The sequence below is a fragment of the Lepidochelys olivacea genome (genome assembly GCF_965140295.1).
Source record: "Lepidochelys olivacea isolate rLepOli2 genome assembly, chromosome: 3".
In the NCBI taxonomy this organism is placed as follows: domain Eukaryota; kingdom Metazoa; phylum Chordata; order Testudines; family Cheloniidae; genus Lepidochelys; species Lepidochelys olivacea.
Window position 1 is genome coordinate 60,516,604 of NC_140413.1, and position 19,848 is coordinate 60,536,451.

The 19,848-nt window shown below is 38.9% G+C and overlaps 1 protein-coding gene across 6 annotated transcripts in view; it reads left to right on the forward strand.

The window, feature by feature from the left end:
- MYO6 (myosin VI) overlaps positions 1-19,848 on the forward strand; it is a 179,364-nt gene that overhangs the window by 130,245 nt on the left and 29,271 nt on the right. For all 6 annotated transcript variants that reach the window (XM_084624515.1, XM_084624518.1, XM_084624519.1 and 3 more), the window contains exons 21-28: positions 2,990-3,120; positions 3,256-3,333; positions 4,175-4,304; positions 4,921-5,011; positions 7,544-7,694; positions 10,380-10,588; positions 11,178-11,256; positions 15,620-15,780. In XM_084624515.1, coding sequence (XP_084480641.1) covers positions 2,990-3,120; positions 3,256-3,333; positions 4,175-4,304; positions 4,921-5,011; positions 7,544-7,694; positions 10,380-10,588; positions 11,178-11,256; positions 15,620-15,780 — 1,030 coding nt within the window. The remainder of the gene's footprint in view (positions 1-2,989; positions 3,121-3,255; positions 3,334-4,174; positions 4,305-4,920; positions 5,012-7,543; positions 7,695-10,379; positions 10,589-11,177; positions 11,257-15,619; positions 15,781-19,848) is intronic.

The window sequence follows — 19,848 nt, forward strand, 5'->3', positions numbered from 1 at the left end:
AGACAGTATAGATTATGGTGTTGTGTTCTTGGCATGAAATGCTTCTCAGTAAACAAGCAGCCACATTCTGCACCGTCTTCAGTTTTCTGATTGATTTGTAGATGTATCCCCCATTTTGCACTCATTGTAGTGTTTTAAACTTGAAGTGTCAAACGTATGAATGGCATCCATGGAATGATATGCATCTGAAAGGAAAGGTGTGCTTTTCTTGCTAAACATATATGTGGGAAAAAAGCACTCTTGTTAACAACTCATATCTGAACATCCAGAAGCAGAGAAGGATCTAACAAGACCATTCCATTGTGTGTTTGTGTCATAGATTCATAGAGTTTAAGGCCAGATGGGACTGTCAGATAATCTAGTCTGACTTCTTGAATATCAGAGGGCCTTAAATTTCACTCAGCTACCACAGTATAGACCCCAATCATTTGTGTTTGACTAAAGCATATCTTCCAAAAGCCATCTAGTCTTAATTTGAAGATGGCAAGAGATGTGTTTTGGCACAAGATTTCTGCCATTTGCACTTTAACAGTCTTTCATATCACTTCAGCTATTACAGGTAATCTGTAAATAAGAATGACCTGTGCTAGTGAAGTTGCAGAGAAACTTCTTTAGGGGCCACGGTATCTATGGACAAGTACTGAAGTTCATTTGAAGTTCCATTCAATTATCAGCTGAATTTTCTGTTGGCTAAATAGTATTCTCCCTGAGAGCTCTCTGGTTCCATTGCCATCTGAGGGTACACCATCAAAACAGACTCTGCCCTTAAGCAGAAGGTAAATGGTTTGTCTGTAACATGGGAGTAATCTCTACCTCCTTGAGGTCCAATCTCAACCCAAATATCAGCTCTTGAATATGTCCCACACTGTGGGTTATGCCAGAAATCTCTTGGGCACGCCATGATTGTCATCTATGAGCAGAAGAATTGTCATCTAAATGGACACCGAAATCACCCTGTACCATCAGTTTCAGTGACTTCAGCCATGTAGCTTATCAGTTCAGCTGAGACCTCTGCAGTGTACCCAGGCTGATCCATTGAAAGTAGGCCCATCTGAATCCTGCTCCATAACTCAAATGCAGAATGAGTACAAGCAATCCGATCTAGTTTTTTGAATGATGCTGCATGGCCATGAATCTGGAAATACAAGGTCCTTTCAAGTTTTATGGTATTGTTACAGACTTATGCAGCCTTGTTCTTGCACTATTATGCTTGATACGAACAGTTAACTGGGTTACTAGAATGAACTTACTCGCAGAAAATCATGGTGGCACAATATAAATAAGTCAATAACATTAAATTGCATCATTTCCCATAAGTCCTTTATACACTTTTCCGTCCAGGTGTTTGTTTCATTATCCTTTTGTGGGTTCAGTAGTTTGAGCTTAGTTTTTTCAACAGAATGGTTTAGCATCTGGTGTCTTGGCAAGCACACTTATATTTGTCATGCCAAGTTATTTTTAAGTAAAAATTAGCACATCATAAACACACAAATGCTTAACAATGTTGCTTTAATTAGGATTCCATTAACACTGTTATCAGCAGCTAATAGCACTTGGCAATATTTGTGAGACTAAACAAATCAATAGACTAAACTTTTGATTTTTCACCATAAGCTTCTATAAGCACATTTGTGTATACGTATTAATCTGTTTGTTTCAGTAAAATAACAAGTATACATAAACATTAAACTGGGGGGGGAGTAAAGTTTAAGCTAGAAAAGAGCTACTTATAATATGATTTTTTTTTTTAAAAAAAAGGTATTAATGGAAGTAAATCAAAAGGCGAATGACAATAGTACAGACTTCACCAAGAACAAATATGCAATGAGGAAAGGTGGCAAAAAGAGTTGTTAAAAACAATCACAAGTAAAATTAAAAATGAGATACTCAACATCTGTTGCTGGGAATTTGTCAAAATTAGCATAGAGACATGGCTGGTTGTATGTTACTTAGCTGCAGGATATAATGAGATTTGGAATTGGGGGCAGTGGGTCAAGGATGGCTCTTGCTTCCAAAATATAACCCAATTTTCCTAGTTCATTCATTCTGCAAATTGGTATAATATGTTAATATTTAACTGCCATGGAGATTGTGTTGTTTGTTAAGATTTTTGAGATCGTTGCATGAAAGAGATTGTAGAAGGCCTGGCATGAATTTCCTGTATCTGTGCTGTGACACTCTTACCATGCAACTTTGGAGCCGTTTTGATGCATCAAGACATTGATATCTTTGCAGTTCTCCCACTAATTTTGAGATCTGGGGTGATTTTGAAACTCTTTTGAACTCCGGCTCATGGCATGAATTTAGCCTTGACTTATGTACTCTGGCATTGCAATGTCTGTTTTAATTACTGGTTGAAGAATCTCCAGCCTTTTACTGATTTGGGTAGCAATAAATTGTACCTCTGGAGGTGATGGCAGTATTTATGGATATCTATAATAGACTCATTCCACACTGCCACTTTTGCTGTATCAAAGATATACAAAACGCATCTCACCAGCTAAGGCACACCCCAGCATTACATGTAAACAGGGTGCTAATGCCAGTCATCTGCCCTTTGTACCCTGCACTGCCTCTCATGCTGACATCATTGGTGTGCCATCGTACACATTAATAGTCTTTGTCCGTTCAGAAATTATTGGGACCCTGCTTTAGGGAAGGAACAGCAAAATAGTGGATCTGCCAAAAAAGATTTAACAGAGTAACCCACTGAAGTCGATTAGTTGCCACCTATCTGGCAAGGACGCAGAATATTATCATAGACTGTCTCAGACGTTCAGGAATAAATTCTTATAAATGGCCATTTGACCAGGAAATGGTGAGTGCTGGGGCCAGTCCATGCAGAACTATGTACTACATTGGGGACTTAGGCCAAGCATTTGAGCACATCCAAATGGCGTAAGCCATTAATTGTTCATTATTATGAAACGACTGCTTTATTTACATTTTAATGACATATATATTTTTGTGTGTATTTCTGTGAATATAGGTATGGTGTCTGTTTTGGACTTGATGCAAGGTGGCTTCCCATCACGAGCATCATTTCATGAGCTATACAATATGTACAAAAAGTATATGCCTGCAAAACTAGCTCGACTGGACCCTAGACTTTTCTGCAAGGTAACAATCACCTGAGTGCCAAATGAATTGTCCATATTTTTTCTCTTCATCTCGGATAGAAAATATTTATTTTGGTTTATTTTGTGCCTTTTTTGTGAAATATGAATCAAACTGATATTTTTTTTCTTGTTATAGGCACTATTTAAAGCCTTGGGTTTAAATGAAAATGACTACAAATTTGGATTAACAAAAGTGTTTTTTAGACCTGGCAAGGTAAATAGTATCTCTTTTCAATTGCAGTTTTTGAACATAGAGTATTGAAGGTAGTGTAAACTTCCCGAAAAGTATTGCTTTAGAGTGAAAATATATTGCATGCTTAAAATAAAAAAAGTTATAGCAGAGAAACAAAGGCTTCCCATTAAAACATATCCATATTCAAATCGACTTTCTCTGAATATGAGCATTGCTGTTGCTGGGGCAAAGGAAGGAGAAGCAGTAAAAGCTTTTATGTCTAGGACTGAGACATCAGTACAGAGATGTAATTGTCTTACTCATTAACATAATTATCCAAAAGCTGAAGATTTTCAAAAATGGATGCCCTTAAGTTATGCTGATATGTCAAGGTTTTCAAAAATGGCTTTGGGGGCTTCTCTCTTTGGGGGGTACCCAACTTAACATACCTTAAGGGGCATGATTTACAGAGTGGATGCTAAGTAAGTGGGGTACCCAAAATTACTAGTCTTTTGAAAATCCAGACACATATTTAGGTGCCAAAATAAAGATTTATGGCTAGGATTTTCCATGCCATAAATCTTTATTTTGGCACCTAAATATGTGTTTGGATTTTCAAAAGCACTGAGCACTCAGCAACTGTCAGAAAATGCCTGGCTTGGAAGTAGTCATTTCTGTTATCAACAGAACCTATTAAAATGTAAAAGCAAAGTTACCTTTTCACGGGTTTGAATTAATTGGAAGTTGAACTGAGGTTTCCATGGTTACAAGGTTCTGTTTACTGTACTGATCTTTTACCTTTGTCCTCAATGCTCTGTTAGGTTATAATGTTGACTGTCTATTTTCTATTATTTTTGTTAAGTAAAACTGGTTATGTATTTAGTTTGCAGAGTTTGATCAGATAATGAAGTCTGATCCAGATCATCTAGCAGAGCTGGTTAAACGAGTCAATCACTGGCTTATCTGCAGTCGTTGGAAAAAAGTTCAGTGGTGTTCTCTCTCGGTGATTAAATGTATGTAATTTAATATTGCTTTTTAGTAAATCAAAATATGCTAACAGAGAATAGCACAGCAACTGGATCATTGCTTCGTAATTTGAACAGTATTAATTAAGGCCCCCAGCCTGCAAATACCTACTTGCTTAACTTCAGGCACGTGGATAATCCCTTTGGAGTCATTGGGACTTCTCAGTGCTTCATGTTATTTACACATGCAAATGCATGAAAAAATTGGGACCTAAGTATCACCCATGAATCTATTCCAGGATATTTAGAATCTAGAAATTTACACAACTTAATGACCCTACTTTTTTGGAATAATAGGGCAGAAGGCCTGCTACCTTAAAACAATTACATCTAAGGAAATAGTCATTTGTTTGGTGGGCTTTGTGTCTTAGAGCAAATAAGTCTTTACCTAATTCACAGATCAGCTAAATCTGAAATAGCATCTAGTCATAGATGAGAGTTGAAGACTTGTCATATATTTATCATCCTGGGACATCACTTTTAAAAAATAAATACCCTTGTGGACTTATCAAACATGTATTTGTAGGGACTGTAGGCATTCCCTTGAACTATTTAGAATTATAAAACCATTCGGACTCATTGAACTTATTTTGTGTGCTTGCAGTGAAAAACAAAATAAAATACCGAGCTAGTGCCTGCATTAAAATACAAAAGACTATTCGTATGTGGCTTTGCAAGAGAAAGCACAAACCACGGTAAGAAGGGAGGGGTTTTATAAGGTTCAAAAACTATTTTTCTAAATGTAGATATTTTTTATGCCTAACTGAATAGTCTTAAGGTGGGGGTGTCAAACAATAACTTATACTAGCAACATTTTTAGAGTGTGGATTTAGCTTTAGCTTTTGCATTCATGCTTATTCATATTGAATGGATGAGTAACACTTATTAGAAAATTAATAGAAATATTATGCAGTATTCTGATTGATCCATTTATAGACCTTTTCTCTCTCAAATAAGGACCAGTAATATAGAATCATAGGACTGGAAGGGACCTCAAGAAATCATGTAGTCCAGTCCCCTGCAATCATGGCAGGACTAAGTATTATCTATTCTAGACCATCCCTGACAGGTGTTTGTCTAACCTGCTCTTAAAAATTTCCAGCGATGGAGATTCCACACCACAACTTCCCTAGGCAATTTATTCCAGTGCTTAACCATGCTGACAGTTAGGAAGTTTTTCCTAATGTCCAACTTAAACCTCCTTTGCTGAAATTTAAGCCCCTTGCTTCTTGTCCTATCATCAGAGGTTAAGAAGAATAATTTTTCTCCCTCCTCCTTGTAACAACCTTTTATGTACTTGAAAACTGTTATGTCCCCTCTGTCTTCTCTTTTCCAAATTAAACAAATCCAATTTTTTCAATTTTCCTTCATAGGTCACCTTTTCTAGATCTTTAATTATTTTTGTTGCTCTTTTCTGGACTTTCTCCAGTTTGTCCACATTTTTCCTGAAATGTGGCGCCCAGAACTGGACATGATACTCCAGTTGAGGCCAAATAAGCGCAGAGTAGAATGGAAGAATTAGTTCTTGTGTCTTGCTTGCAACATTCCTGTTAGTACATCCCAGCATGATGTTTGCTTTTTTTGCAACAGTGTTACACTGTTGACTCATATTTAGCTTGTGATCCACTATGACCCTCAGATCCTTTTCTGCGGTACTCCTTCCTAGGCAGTCATTTCCCATTTTGTATGTGTGTAACTGATTGTTCCTTCCTAAATGGAGTACTTTGCATTTGTCCATATTGAATTTCATCCTGTTTACTTCAGACATTTCTCCAGTTTGTCCAGATCATTTTGAATTTTAATCCTATCCTCCAAAGCGCTTGCAACCCCTCCCGGCTTGGTATCGTCCACAGACTTTAGAAGTGTACTCTCTATGACATTGTCTAAATCATTGATGAAGGTATTGAACAGAACCAGACCCAGAACTGATCCCTGTGGGACCGCACTCGTTATGCCCTTCCAGCATGACTGTGAACCACTTATAACTACTCTCAACAAGCTACCATGTTAGCAGGGAGCACTTACCTATTCTTATTGAAGAAATGAAAGGCTAGTATGGAGGACTTATTACCTAAGGAATGCAACTAAAAAACCCCACCTCCATTTTGAATATTTCTGTCTACAGTTACAGGTATCACTTAAGACTACTATAGCTGAAACGGACATGGTGAAACATTGTTGTCTTTGTTTTCAGTCTGTGTACATTCTGCATTTGATTTAATCTATTTTAAAGTTTTATCTGGACAGTAATTTTCCTCTTTTATTTGAGTCTTTCACACAATAACAGGAAAGAGAGAAAATCTTTTTTAAAAAAAAATAAGAAAATGTGATTGTAAAACCACAAAAAAGCACAGTTGTACCCCAAATTGCTTCAATTTTTTTTTAATTTGACTAAATTTCATGCTATTGGTTGTGTTTCTTTTGCTCAATTCAGTCTTTTTAAAGGTGTTATGCTGAAGCCCTTGTACTGCACGGGTGCTGAATTCCTCCTCCAGTTCTTATTAATATGCCTTGACTATGTTGTAGGGATCATCTGTTGGGTAGTTGAGTTTCTGTATGATTCAGGTTCCAGTACTGCTTCAGGTTAAGTAAATGACAAAACTCAATCTTTAACCACTCAGATTTCTCCAATAGTGGTGCCTCTAATAATTTGTTTTTGAGATGTGAACATAGATCCACTAGAGATCACAAATGCATTTCACATTCTGTAGGTCACTTTCTGACCACAGACTTTGGTCACTGCTAATTGGGTTCACTGTATTAATAGAGAAAGGCTTGATGTGCCAGTACTTGTCCTCTGTGCCACGCAATCCCATATGTGTTTGATTTGCAGAGTTACAGGGCTTATCTACATGGTGTGGCAATGTACACAATGGGGGTGTGATTTCTAAAGCACGCTAGCGTGTTGCACATTAGTTGGTGGGTGTGGACCCTGCTGGTGGCCACTAGTGGGATTTAACTTAGAGCTATTTCAAAAAGTACCACGTTAAAGCACATCAGCAGGGTCTACATGCATCACATTAGTATGCTTTAGAAATCCCATCCCTGTAGTGCATGTGACCCCCATTTCAACCTGTATAGACATGCCCATAGTTTAAACAGCAAATTTTAAAAGGGAAAATAAGATTATAAATTAATGTGACTATTTACTGATACTTAAAAATATTAATCACCTACTTCACAAAAACATCTTAAAATATAGTGCTCTTTTTTTTTTGTATTCACAGCATTGATGGCCTTGTAAAAGTGCGTACACTGAAAAAGAGACTTGATAAATTTAATGAAGTTGTAAGTGCTCTGAAAGAGGGAAAACCAGAGATGAGCAAGCAGATCCGGGATCTGGAATTATCTATTGATGCTTTGATGGCCAAGATTAAGGTATCACGTAACAATAGAACTTTTGAGATGGTTTTTAACTTCGTCTGATATAGAAGAACAAAGGCTTTATAGTTAGCATTTAATCCAGAGTTTTTAATATAAGTGCCTTAAATTAGGTTCCTAAATTCATGTTTAGGCATCTAAATAAAGAGGCTTGATTTTAAGAGATGTTGAGCACTACCAAATCCCCTTAAATTTAGTTGAGCGCTCAGCATGACTAAAAGTAAGGCTGCTTATTTGGCACCTAAATCGATATTTAGGCACCCTAACGCTAAGCATCCAAGTTTGAAAATTTGATTTTAATGCATATTGTGGTGGATGTGGCCACCCTTTTGATATTGTCAGATAAACATATTAAATAAGCTTCCTCTAGTGGCTGCAAAATATGGTGCTTAGAATAATGTAGAGTAGCAATGTTTTAAATTAATTGGGGTTTTGGTGTTACCTTAATTGCTTAGTAGAACATGGTGCTTAAGAGGTTTTGCATAACTATCAAGTGAAAGAAGATTACCATAAGGCCAACAATGTTATCTAAAAAAACTAAATGTTTTCTTTTTGCTTCTCAGTGAGCTCATGTGTTGGTTTTGAAAATGCTTCCTGAAGAGGTTTATGTGTGATATCTGACTGAAAACTTCTGGGAATAGCAGGTTTAGCTGAGAAGAATGAAAAGACTGAGCGCTAGGAATAACTTAAGGAGACTGTCTTTAATGTTTGGTTCTACTGAAGCACTGTAAAAACTCTGATTTTAGTCTTATATGGCGGTCCCATATAAGGGGGTTGTTAATAGAAAGTCAAAGCAAAATGTAAAGATTATCTCCCAGTGGGATTCAGGGCTGATTTAAATGCAGAGGTATGTGTGCATGCAAGGGCAAGGGTTGGGGAATGGGGTCGAGTCATAGGTGCTGAAACTGGGGGTGTTGCCATTTGGTTCAATGGCTCTCAGCATCCCCACTATACAAATTGTTCCAGCACCTCTGGGTCCAGTCAGTGCTGCACATGAGAGGGGCCAGAATGCATGTACCAGAATTGCTGTCAGACGCTGTTCTGGTTTCAGAGTAACAGCCGTGTTAGTCTGTATTCGCAAAAAGAAAAGGAGTACTTGTGGCACCTTAGAGACTAACCAATTTATTTGAGCATGAGCTTTCGTGAGCTACAGCTCACTTCATCGGATGCATACCGTTGTAGTTCTGGCTCCCAAAATAAATGCTGGAATGGTGTGTCAGCACGTTCTGGCCAGTCTCAAGCTCTGGGCCCAGGACCACTGCCTCTTGGCACTGTTTCTGCTGGGGGGGAGAAGACATTTATTACTGACCCTCCAAGTAAGAGGCAGAACCTTTATGGTATGTCTAGGACCCAGACTGTTTGAATTCATCCCTGAAGATATGTTTGAGTTCTTCACTATACTATAATAGGGTATTAAAGAAAGGTCTCAGATACCAATGAAGAATAACTCTATGGCCACAGACGAATTCACTTTGTTTTTCAGGAGCACTTACACTTGTACCATGAGTGAGACATATTCATGTTTCTCTGTCCCTCTGCTCTTCCTGTGTACTGTATTCTTGTGATCCAGCAGATGAAATATGCAGAATTTTTCATATTAATTTACTTCCAATAAAATGGCTCTTGGCATTTTAATCCCCCCCTCCCCCCATCACAAAAGCAGACCAGGCAGCTAGAATGAAGGAATATTGAGACTGATGCACACTGAAAGAAACCCAACATATTAGACTTCATTGTGAATGGTTCTCCTGTCTAGGAAGATGACATTTTAGCAATGGTCCCATTGCAGTGGGATAGTGTTTTTTTTTTTTTTTTTTTACATTTGAAATCCCAGTTAAAAAGACACAGAAGGTTTTACCACAGAGCAGGTCAAATTTTGACCTTAGTCAACCTTTACAGCGCCCGTTTAAAAAAAATAATAGTCATGTGAAAAAGATGAATCATCTACTATGCACGGAACACAAGACTTCTGCGGAGAAAAGTTTCATGATTGTTTGTTTGCATTAATCAATGTGAAAAGGGGAAGACAGTGAAGCAGGAATGAAATAAAAGTGAAGTTATCAAACATTTTTCAAAAGCTTAAAAAAAGGTAATGGGGACCATTGTCTTGTCCAATTAAAGCATTTGCATCATATTAAGGTCGTTTAAAATACTGGTGTGTTTGTTTCTTTAAATGTTGGCGACTAGTAAAAATACCATACAACGATATGAGTGCCAGGGTAACAAAAGGTGTAGAACCATCCACTGTGTTGCCATATGATTAGTATTGTATGTAACTGATCAGGAATTAAGCAGCTATTACACAGAATCCACCCCAAGAAACAGACCTACCAAGTAAGGAGCTAATTGCCATCCTTCATCCTAGAATTTTAAAGCATGAATATCTTTCTTAAGGGAGTAAGGGTTGAAAAGGAATGACATGCTTCAAAGAAGGAAGGTCCTAGCCAGTCCTCAGCTGTAAGGATGATGGTTATTTGTGGTTTAAAGTGACAAGTGAGACAAAATAGTGGATCTTCAGTATTTTGGAAAGGAGGTGGAGAACTCCTTATTGTGCTCCCCCAAAACAAAACAAAAATGCAAATGTAATGTACCTGTAATGCACTTTTATGGGGCTTTATATTTTTAAATGCAGTACAAGCATTAATGAATATTATCCCCTATATTTCTTGTTTTATTTTCCAGGCCATTGTCATGACTAGGGAACAGATACAGAAAGAGTATGATGCTCTAGTTAAGAGCTCAGAGCGGCTTCTTAGTGAGCTACAGAAAAAGAAGCAGCAAGAGGAGGAAGCAGAGAGGCTGCGACGCATCCAGGAGGAAATGGAAAGAGAAAGGAAAAGACGTGAAGAGGAGGAGCAACGTCGCAGAAAGGAAGAGGAGGAAAGGCGACTGTGAGTGTTGAATTACATAATCAGTTCTTGATTCAAAAGCAAACAGAAATGACAGTCTGACCAATTTGTTGTTAATATTAAAGTAGCACCTATAGGCCCTGATTCAGTTTGGGGCCCACTTGTGCTAAGTGTTGTACAGACATGGTCCCTGCCCCGAAGAGCTTACAGTCTAAATGTAGACAAGATAGACAAATGGAGGAGAGAAAACTAGAGCCAGAGAGAGGTGAAGTGACACCTCCGGCACATCTGGGAATAAAAGGTCTCCTGAGCCCCAGTCCAAAGCCCTGTCCATTGGACTGCTCTGCCTCTCAAGTTGCTATTTAGATTTATGTAAGATGCCTAGAATCGTAGGAATGGAAGGGACTTCGAGAGGTCATCTAGTCCAGTCCCCTGCACTCATGGCAGGACTAAGTATTATCTAGACCTTCCCTGACAGATGTTTGTCTGACCTGCTCCTAAAAATCTCCAGAGATTGAGATTCCTCCCTGGGCAGTTTATTTCCATGCTTGTATGTTTCTCATTCATTTATGTTCTGTTATAATTTACGTAATTATCAAATGCTTTCTCTTGTTTTTATTTCTTGTATTAGAAAAGCTGAGATTGAGGCAAAGAGAAAACAGGAAGAAGAAGAGAGGAAGAAGAGGGAAGAGGAAGAAAAACGTATTCAGGTAACATTTTAATTAAACTTTCCTGATCTTTCATTTAAATCATCTCTTTGAGCTAGTAAGTCTAGAGGTTCTGTTCCCAAGATAATAAAACAGTGTTGTGGTTGCCATAGTTAATATAAGCATTGACAAAAACAAATAGTGGAATTACAGATAGATAATTTAGTAACTGTAGAAGTGGGAAAGAGAGAGAAATTAATAGTGATTGGTAAGAAAAAAAACCCATCATTTTCCAGGTAGGATTACAAGTGTGTGTGAATGAGAAGCCGAGAGAGAGAGGTTGTTCTAGATGGCAGGAGCTGCAGCATAGGGTTTTGTGCAAACAGTGTCCAGTTTGTATGGAACAGCATCGAGGAAAGCCGTGACAGATGAAATGATAAAGAGAAGCTGAGGCTATTTATGTAAGCTGAGCATGAACAAGTCCATGGAAGTTCTTAAAAACAGAAGGAAATATTAAATAGAGTCCTCAAATTCATGGGGGCTTGTTAGCATTGTTTGTAGATGTGACTGAATGCAGATGGTGAGCAGAGTCAGAAGGTGCCATTTTAACAATCGCTCCTTAGTACACCTCATCTCTAAAGGCAGATGTGAAATGACTGTGTGGGAGGAAAACTAGAAAAAAACAAGGGCTGAATCTTTTAATTAAAGGACAGGTCGAGGCAGTGCTGCCACCAAGGTATGAGAACAAGGGATATGATGGGCAGGAGTAGAACTGAGACAGAAAGGAACTGGAAATGTTCTTGTAGCTATAGAGTTTGTAGCACAGTGGCTTGTGCTTCCCCCAAGGTAAAGGAAAATGAGGGAGAGGGAGTCGTCAGCAGAACTGTTGTTAGTTACACTGAGGAGAGCATTTTGCAATGATTAAACCAGAATCAAGACTGAAATGAATCAATATTGTTACAAAACGAGATTGAATTGATAACAGGAGTCTGCACACACACACACTCTCCTTCTCTCTCTGCCTCACTGACACACACTCACATCCCCCCCCCCCAGTAGCTCGAAAAGGGAAAAGTGTAAATTAGCTTAAATTCTATGAATTATCAGATTTGACTGTCCTAATGGTGTATTTTCTATAAATAATGTAATGTTAGTAGTATGTTACCTAACCATATACCAGTGCTACTAAATCTTGTCTGCGAAGTGAAGTTAGACTGACCCTCCCCCCTTTTTTGCTTTTTCTTATATAGTTCTCTACATGATGGGTTCCAACGTGAGAATTAGTGAAGTTCTGATATACTTACCACATAAGTGTCACAGTTCAATGAAATATGATCATGTAATTACAAAAACACTATTGCAATCCATGATATGTAACTGGTTAAATTAAGTTTATTTTGTAAATTTTAACTCTGCATATCATGGTTTTAATTTTAAAATATTGACCTAATGAGGCATTAAGATAATTTTGTCCATTGAAGTAGCTATATACAGTAGCTGAAGAAGAAAAATACTTCCCTGTAGCAAAGTGTCATATTTTCCAGCTGGGATTTAATGAGAAGTCTATTATTTACAGCTGTGACATCTGACTTCAAATTGTTTAAAAAAATAAAAATATCTTAATTTAAAAGTCATATGTCATAGCTTTGTTAAATTTCCCTAGAGTTAAATGAGAGAGACATATATATACATATATATATATATATATATATATATATATATATATATATATGTCTAACAAGAAATATTATAATTATATATATATAATTATAATATTTCTTGCTAGTTGGAGATAGGATTTTTTTGCTTTGACATTATACCTATTTCTCTATATAAGCATAATGCTGTTGATATAAATGAATATTTAGAGTTTTTGTAATTTAGAAGTAATCAAATCCCAGAACAATTTTTACAGTAAAATAAGCTTGTAAAAGAGCAAGCCTGCTGTAGAATGATTGACAGAATTGCCACTGATATCACAATCCCATCTACCTTCCCACCCCCCTTTGCTTTCCCGCTGTTCATAAGACTATTAATCAAACGAAGAACATGTAATGCATGCAAATTCCTTTGTTAATTTTGGAGTTCTTCAGGAAGCTGTCTCAGTCACTTCTTATACTTTCCTGAGTCCTAGAACCATTTAAATGTGTTAAATATTTGATTCTCACATACACACCAACCACAGATCCCTGTTCTATTTGTTCCACATAGGAAGCATATTTTTTCCTCACTATTGACTGTAGGTTACAGAACGATTCTCTAATGTTTCTTGTCATTGTATCAGTCTCTGCTTATGCGCATTCTCTTAAATGGTTATAAACAATAGTTATAAATTTCCAATCCATTGCTTCAGCAGTCAGTATTAAGAACAAGTAATGGCGAGGACTAGAAATATCCAGTCTCTCTGAGGACGTCCAAGTGAAGATGCTGGCCTTTGCCTTTTGATAGTCTCCTTGACTTTTTAAAGCTCATTCCCAAAATCATGTTTCAGTCTTTTGAGGCTTTTGCAGTTCTGCACAGAGAGGGCATCAGATTTGCACTACTAAAAGCCATACCAACAGCTACAGTCAGGCTATATCAATGCAGATAGCAATCCTAACATAAACATAGAGAGTTCCAGGATGCTTACAGCTATCAAGGGGGACAGAACTCTCCTGGAAGACATCTTTTAGTTGCAAATATATCATCCAGATGGATAGATGCAATCCAGATCCAACTCCATCCTCCTAGATTCATGAAGACAGTGATGTTTTTCTCATCCTAAATTAAGAACATAAGAATGGCCATACTGGGTCAGACCAAAGGTCCATCTAGCCCAGTATCCTGTCTTCCAACAGTGGCCAATGCCACCAGGTTCTTCAGAGGGAATGAACAGAACAAGTGATCCATCCCCTGTCACCCATTCCCAGCTTCAGGCAAACAGAGGCTTATAGCCATTGATGGACCTATCCTCCATGAATTTATCTAGTTCTTTTTTGAACCCTATTATAGTCTTGGCCTTCACAACATCCTCTGGCAAAGAGTTCCACCGACTGACTGTACATTGTGTGAAGAAATACTTCCTTTTGTTTGTTTTAAACCTGCTGCCTGTTAATTTCATTTGGTGATCCCTAGTTCTTATGTTATGAGAAGGGGTAAATAACACTTCCGTATTTACTTTCTCCACACCAGTTATGATTTTATAGACCTCTATCACATCCCCCCTTAGTCATCTCTTTTCCAAGCTGAAGAATCATAGAATATCAGGGTTGGAAGGGACCTCAGGAGGTCATCTAGTCCAAGCCCCTGATCAAAGCAGGACCAATTCCCAATTAAATCATCCCAGGCAGGGCTTTGTCAAACCTGACCTTAAAAGAATTCCAGTCTTATTAATCTCTCCTCATATGGAAGCTTTTCCATACACTAATCATTTTTGTTGCCCTTTTTCCAATTCCGATATATCTTTTTTGAGATGGGGCAACCACATCTGCACGCAGTATTCAAGATGTGGGCGTACCCTGGATTTATGTAGAGGCAACATGATATTTTCTGTTTTTTTGTGTATTCCTTTCCTAATGATTCACAACATTGTTAGCTTTTTTGACTACATTGAGGGAATGTTTTCAGAGAGCTATCCATGATGACTCCAAGATCTTTCTTGACTGGTAACAGCTAATTTAGACTCCATCGTTTTATATGTATACTTGGGATTATATTTTCCGGTGTGCATTACTTTGCTATTATCAACACTGATAATCTAGGTTTCAGAGTAGCAGCCATGTTAGCCTGTATTCACAAAAAGAAAAGGAGTACTTGTGGCACCTTAGAGACTAACCAATTTATTTGAGTATAAGCTTTCGTGAGCTGCAGCATCCGATGAAGTGAGCTGTAGCTCATGAAAGCTTATGCTCAAGTAAATTGGTTAGTCTCTAAGGTGCCACAAGTACTCCTTTTCTTTTTACTGATAATCTAGGCTTTTTTACTGTTTAAAATTTTCTCCCAGGGTGATGTTAGAATTCTCTGAATCAGAACATCACCTTTTTGTTCTTTTTTTCTGAAATCTTGGGAGCTGCCAGCTGGGAAAGTAGCCACCAAGAACATGTTGTCTCTGTCCTGCCAGAAACTGGGTGTATTTTCAGCTGTACTGGGGCTGCAGGGAGAGGCCCAGTGATGTCAGCAGAGTGCTTTAAACTCTGTCCACTGTGAATGATGATTTCTTCCAAACTCTTCCCTCACTGCTAACTTGCTATCCCTGTGCTGCCATCTTTGCTTTACCTGCCTCTCATGAATAATGAACTTAATTCTGCAAATCATGTATTTATAGTTGGTTTTGTTTTTTTAAATTCACCTTTGTAAGATTATCACTTACCTAGTTGTTTACTGTTGTTGTAGTGGTAGGTGGGTGAGTATAAAGCATTTATTAAAAACATACGTTTTTACTATGCAGGCTGAAATTGAGGCACAGCTAGCTAGAGAGCGAGAAGAAGAGACCCAACAACAGGCAGTCCTTGAACAGGAACGTCGTGACCGTGAGCTTGCGATGAGAATTGCACAGAGCGAAGCAGAGCTCATCAGTGATGAGGCTCAACTTGATTTAGGATTGCGAAGGTATGGTCATTTATTACTCTTACTTTACTTTCAAAACTTTTCATTTACAGATCCTATTGTTATAAAATACCGAGATCTTGTGTTTTTAATGAGGAAATAAAAGTAAAATAGGGCTTTCAAACCAATATATTGGAGTATTTTATTTTCCAAATAACGCTATCAAATTTGTTGAAAATAGCTTATTCAATTTGCAATGTGCATGTAATCATATGAAATCCCTCTTTTGGCACTGGCTAAGTAGCTGTATGATATTTGAGCAAGAGAGGGGTACCTCAGTCTTTGGACAGTCCCAAAGTTTCTATCACCTGGGCTCATTTCACGGTGCTGCTATCAGGCATCTGACTGTTCCTCCTGGTGTGCTAAAGAATAAAGCTACTTTGTGGTGCCTCCAGCGAGACAAGGGGTTAACCACACAAAGGCAGTTAACACGCTGCACTTAAACACAAATATGAAACTTACACAAGCAGACAAATTAAAAATAATAGCTATAAACTTTTATATAGGGATTTGATTGAAGGGACATACAATCTATAAGAATATTGAACGATTAAAAGGATTTTAATTTTATTAATAATACTTTTGAATTACTAAAAACTATGCCAGCAATCACAATAGGTCACGTGACCACACACGCCATAAACCCAAAAGTTTCTCCCCCGTCAGTTTTGTCTGTCCCTCATGTCTCTGGTATGCAGCTGGTGCAGTGGAGACGCGTTGCAAGCCTGTAAGGATATGTCGTTATACGTACACTTTATTATACTGGCAACTGAGCAGGTCTTGATGATCCAGGCAGATGAAAGTCCTTTTGCAGATAGAAGTGCCATAATGATACAATATTAAACCCTAGCTAACTGTCTAACTATAATACAGGGTACTCATTCAGGTTTCTCTTCTGGCTGTGTGGTCAGGAGACTGGTGAAAGCAAGCAGGGCCTCATAAAATATCAGGGTTGAAAGGGACCACAGGAGGTCATCTAGTCCAACCCCCTGCTCAAAGCAGGACCAATCCCCAACTAAATCATCCCAGCCAGGGCTTTGTCAAGCCTGACCTTAAAAACCTCTTAAGGAAGGAGATTCCACCACCTCCCTAGGTAACGCATTCCAGTGCTTCACCACCCTCATAGTGAAAAAGTTTTTCCTAATATCCAACCTAAACCTCCCCCACTGCAACTTGAGACCATTACTCCTTTTTCTGTAATCAGCTACCACTGAGAACAGTCTAGATCCATCCTCTTTGGAACCCCCTTTCAGGTAGTTGAAAGCAGCTATCAAAACCCCCTTATTCTTCTCTTCTGCAGACTAAACAACCCCAGTTCCCTCAGCCTCTCCTCATAAGTCATGTGTTCCAGTCCCCTAATCATTTTTGTTGCCCTCCGCTGGACGCTTTCCAATTTTTCCACATCCTTCTTGTAGTGTGGGGCCCAAAACTGGACACAGTACTCCAGATGAGGCCTCACCAATGTCGAATAGAGGGGAACGATCATGTCCCTCGATCTGCTGGCAATGCCCCTACTTATACATCCTAAAATGCCATTTGCCTTCGTGGCAACAAGGGCACACTGACTCATATCCAGCTTCTCGTCCACTGTAACCCCTAGGTCCTTTTCTGCACAACTGCTGCCTAGCCTAGTCTGTAGCGGTGCGTGGGATTCTTCTGTCCTAAGTGCAGGACTCTGCACTTTTCCTTGTTGAACCTCATCAGATTTCTTTTGGCCCAATCCTCTTAATTTGTCAAGGTCCCTCTGTATCCTAACCCTACCCTCCAGTGTATCTACCTCTCCTTGAGGATTGCTGGATAGACACGATCTATCTGCTCCCTTCTGGAACTATGCCAGCAGTTTTTAGAGATTGGACCCCATGGGCCCAGGGGCCAGTAGGTTAGGTCTCTATATCCAAAGTCCAGAGTCTGATAAGGGCTGGCTACATGGCAAGCAGGCTGCAGATAGTGGCAGGAGAGATGGGCTGTCTCCTGTTGCTCACAGGCAGGTTGCAGGAGGAACGGATTGTCCCCCCTGAGGCTTTTTGGCAGGCTGAGGGGAAAGATAGGCCGGTTGCTAGGCCTGGAAGTGCTACAATCAGGCCAGGTGCAGGGGCCTGGAAGTGCTGTGTGGGAAGGCTGTAGTGAGTCCACCTTTCTCCTCCACTCCCCAGCTGATCTCTGTCAAGTGGAGGGAAAGCAAGGCTATATATACCCTTCCTGGGGCATCTGGGGCCTTGCACAAGGTCAGAGAATGCTTGCTGTGCTGCTTGGCTGTCTTCTGCTCTCTAATTGGGTGCTGGTGACTGCTGTTGTCTCCCTTCTTCCCATTGGTTTGGGGGAGGAGGGTTTCTGGGGTCAGTGGGGGGTTGCGCTCCCCGCCCCTTCAGCTGCTGGTGTGAAGTCAACAGCACAGGACTCGGTGTCATCAATCCCATGGGGGCCCACAAGGTGTGTGTCTTCCCGTCGGGCACTGCCCCCTTGCTAAGGTGGGTGGTGGCTACAATAGAAATGTAAGGCTGGGAGGAACCTAGTTCAATATCTCCTCCTGAGGCAGGATAAAGTATACTTAGACCATTCCTGACAGGTGTTTGTCTGACCTGTTCTTAGAAACCTCCAAAGATGGGGATTCCACAACCTCTCTTGGTACCTTTTTCCAGTGCTTGACTATGCTCATAGTTAGAAAGCATTTACAGATATCTAACCTGAATCTCCCTTGCATTTGTGCATTAATATGACCAGTTCTGTAGGAAACTGCCTTGGTGGAAAAACAATATTTTTCTCACATTTTATTAATTATAGTAGGGATGGCAGCCAATTTCAGTCTTGATTATACAGTCCAATGAGATTAGAAACTCGGATATCACCAGTGTAATGCAGTGTTTGCACTTTCTGGTACTTACATGCTCCCAGTAGCATAACATAAATTCATTTATTGAAAAAAAACAAAAAAACAAAACCCTACCTAGAAGGAAATAGTAGTTCTTCTGTATCTTAACTGGCAAATATAGAATTGGAAATGCATGCATTTAACCTTAACAGAATTAAAAAGCCTATATCAACTGACCTTGTAGGCACGCTATTAAAAGATATAGACCCTCCAAATGCAAAGATTTTTTTAGATAATGTCACAGCATTTGCTTTGTCACTGATATTATGTTGTCTTTTATGTAATTTTATAGGGTATTTACTAATAAACTAGTTAATAAATTTCTTAGACAGCTGACATACATATAACTGATGTATTTTCCACTTGGCTTCCTGTGAGACTGGGCCCTATTCATCTGTTCTTCATTGTGTGTTGAATGCTTTTTTCCCTATGTGACTTGTGGTTACAAAATTCAGTTTAGGGAATCCTGTTCTCCAGATCTTAATTTTACACATAGAAGAACAATACAAGTACTCTTTTTCATAACATTTCACAGAGGTTGCCACTAAAAAGTCAACATTTACTAACAATCACCATACAATAGTTATCTCAGACACTGTTTGGTGTCTGTTGATAAATGTTGATGTTTTAACAGCAACCACTGTAACTTGCAGATGGAAATTCAAGTGTGATACTTATTTACACAGGCAGAGTTCTGGAAGCTTTCACTTGCTCCCTTTTCTTTAGTTTCCTGTACAAGCTATGCTATTTTTATCAGTGTCTCTCAAATCAAAGAGCAACTTTTCAAAACCATGTGTAGGAATGCAAAATGAGTCAATTAAGGTATGCAGCTCTACATGATGATAATGAGGGCAAGTTTGTGGCAGACAGATCAACTTCTGTAGGTTTGAATCAATAATAGATCTTATTCTTCAAAGTGCTTCCATTTCCCTGACTTTCTCTTAACCTGTGAGGGTGAAGAATGAGGTTTAGGTTTATGGTCCCAATTGGATATTCTATATACATATATTTGTTTTGAGGAGGTTTAGGGCCTTCCGGAACTCTGCTTGAGGATTTGCTTTTAGATGACAGACCAAGATACATGGTTCCCAGGAAAGGAAGAAGCAACCAGGCCAGTGAAGCTTTTCAACAGCTGAGAGGAAGAAGTAGAGCTGCACCAGAGGCACCTAGAAATGCTGGGTTCAAGGGAAGGATCTGAGCAA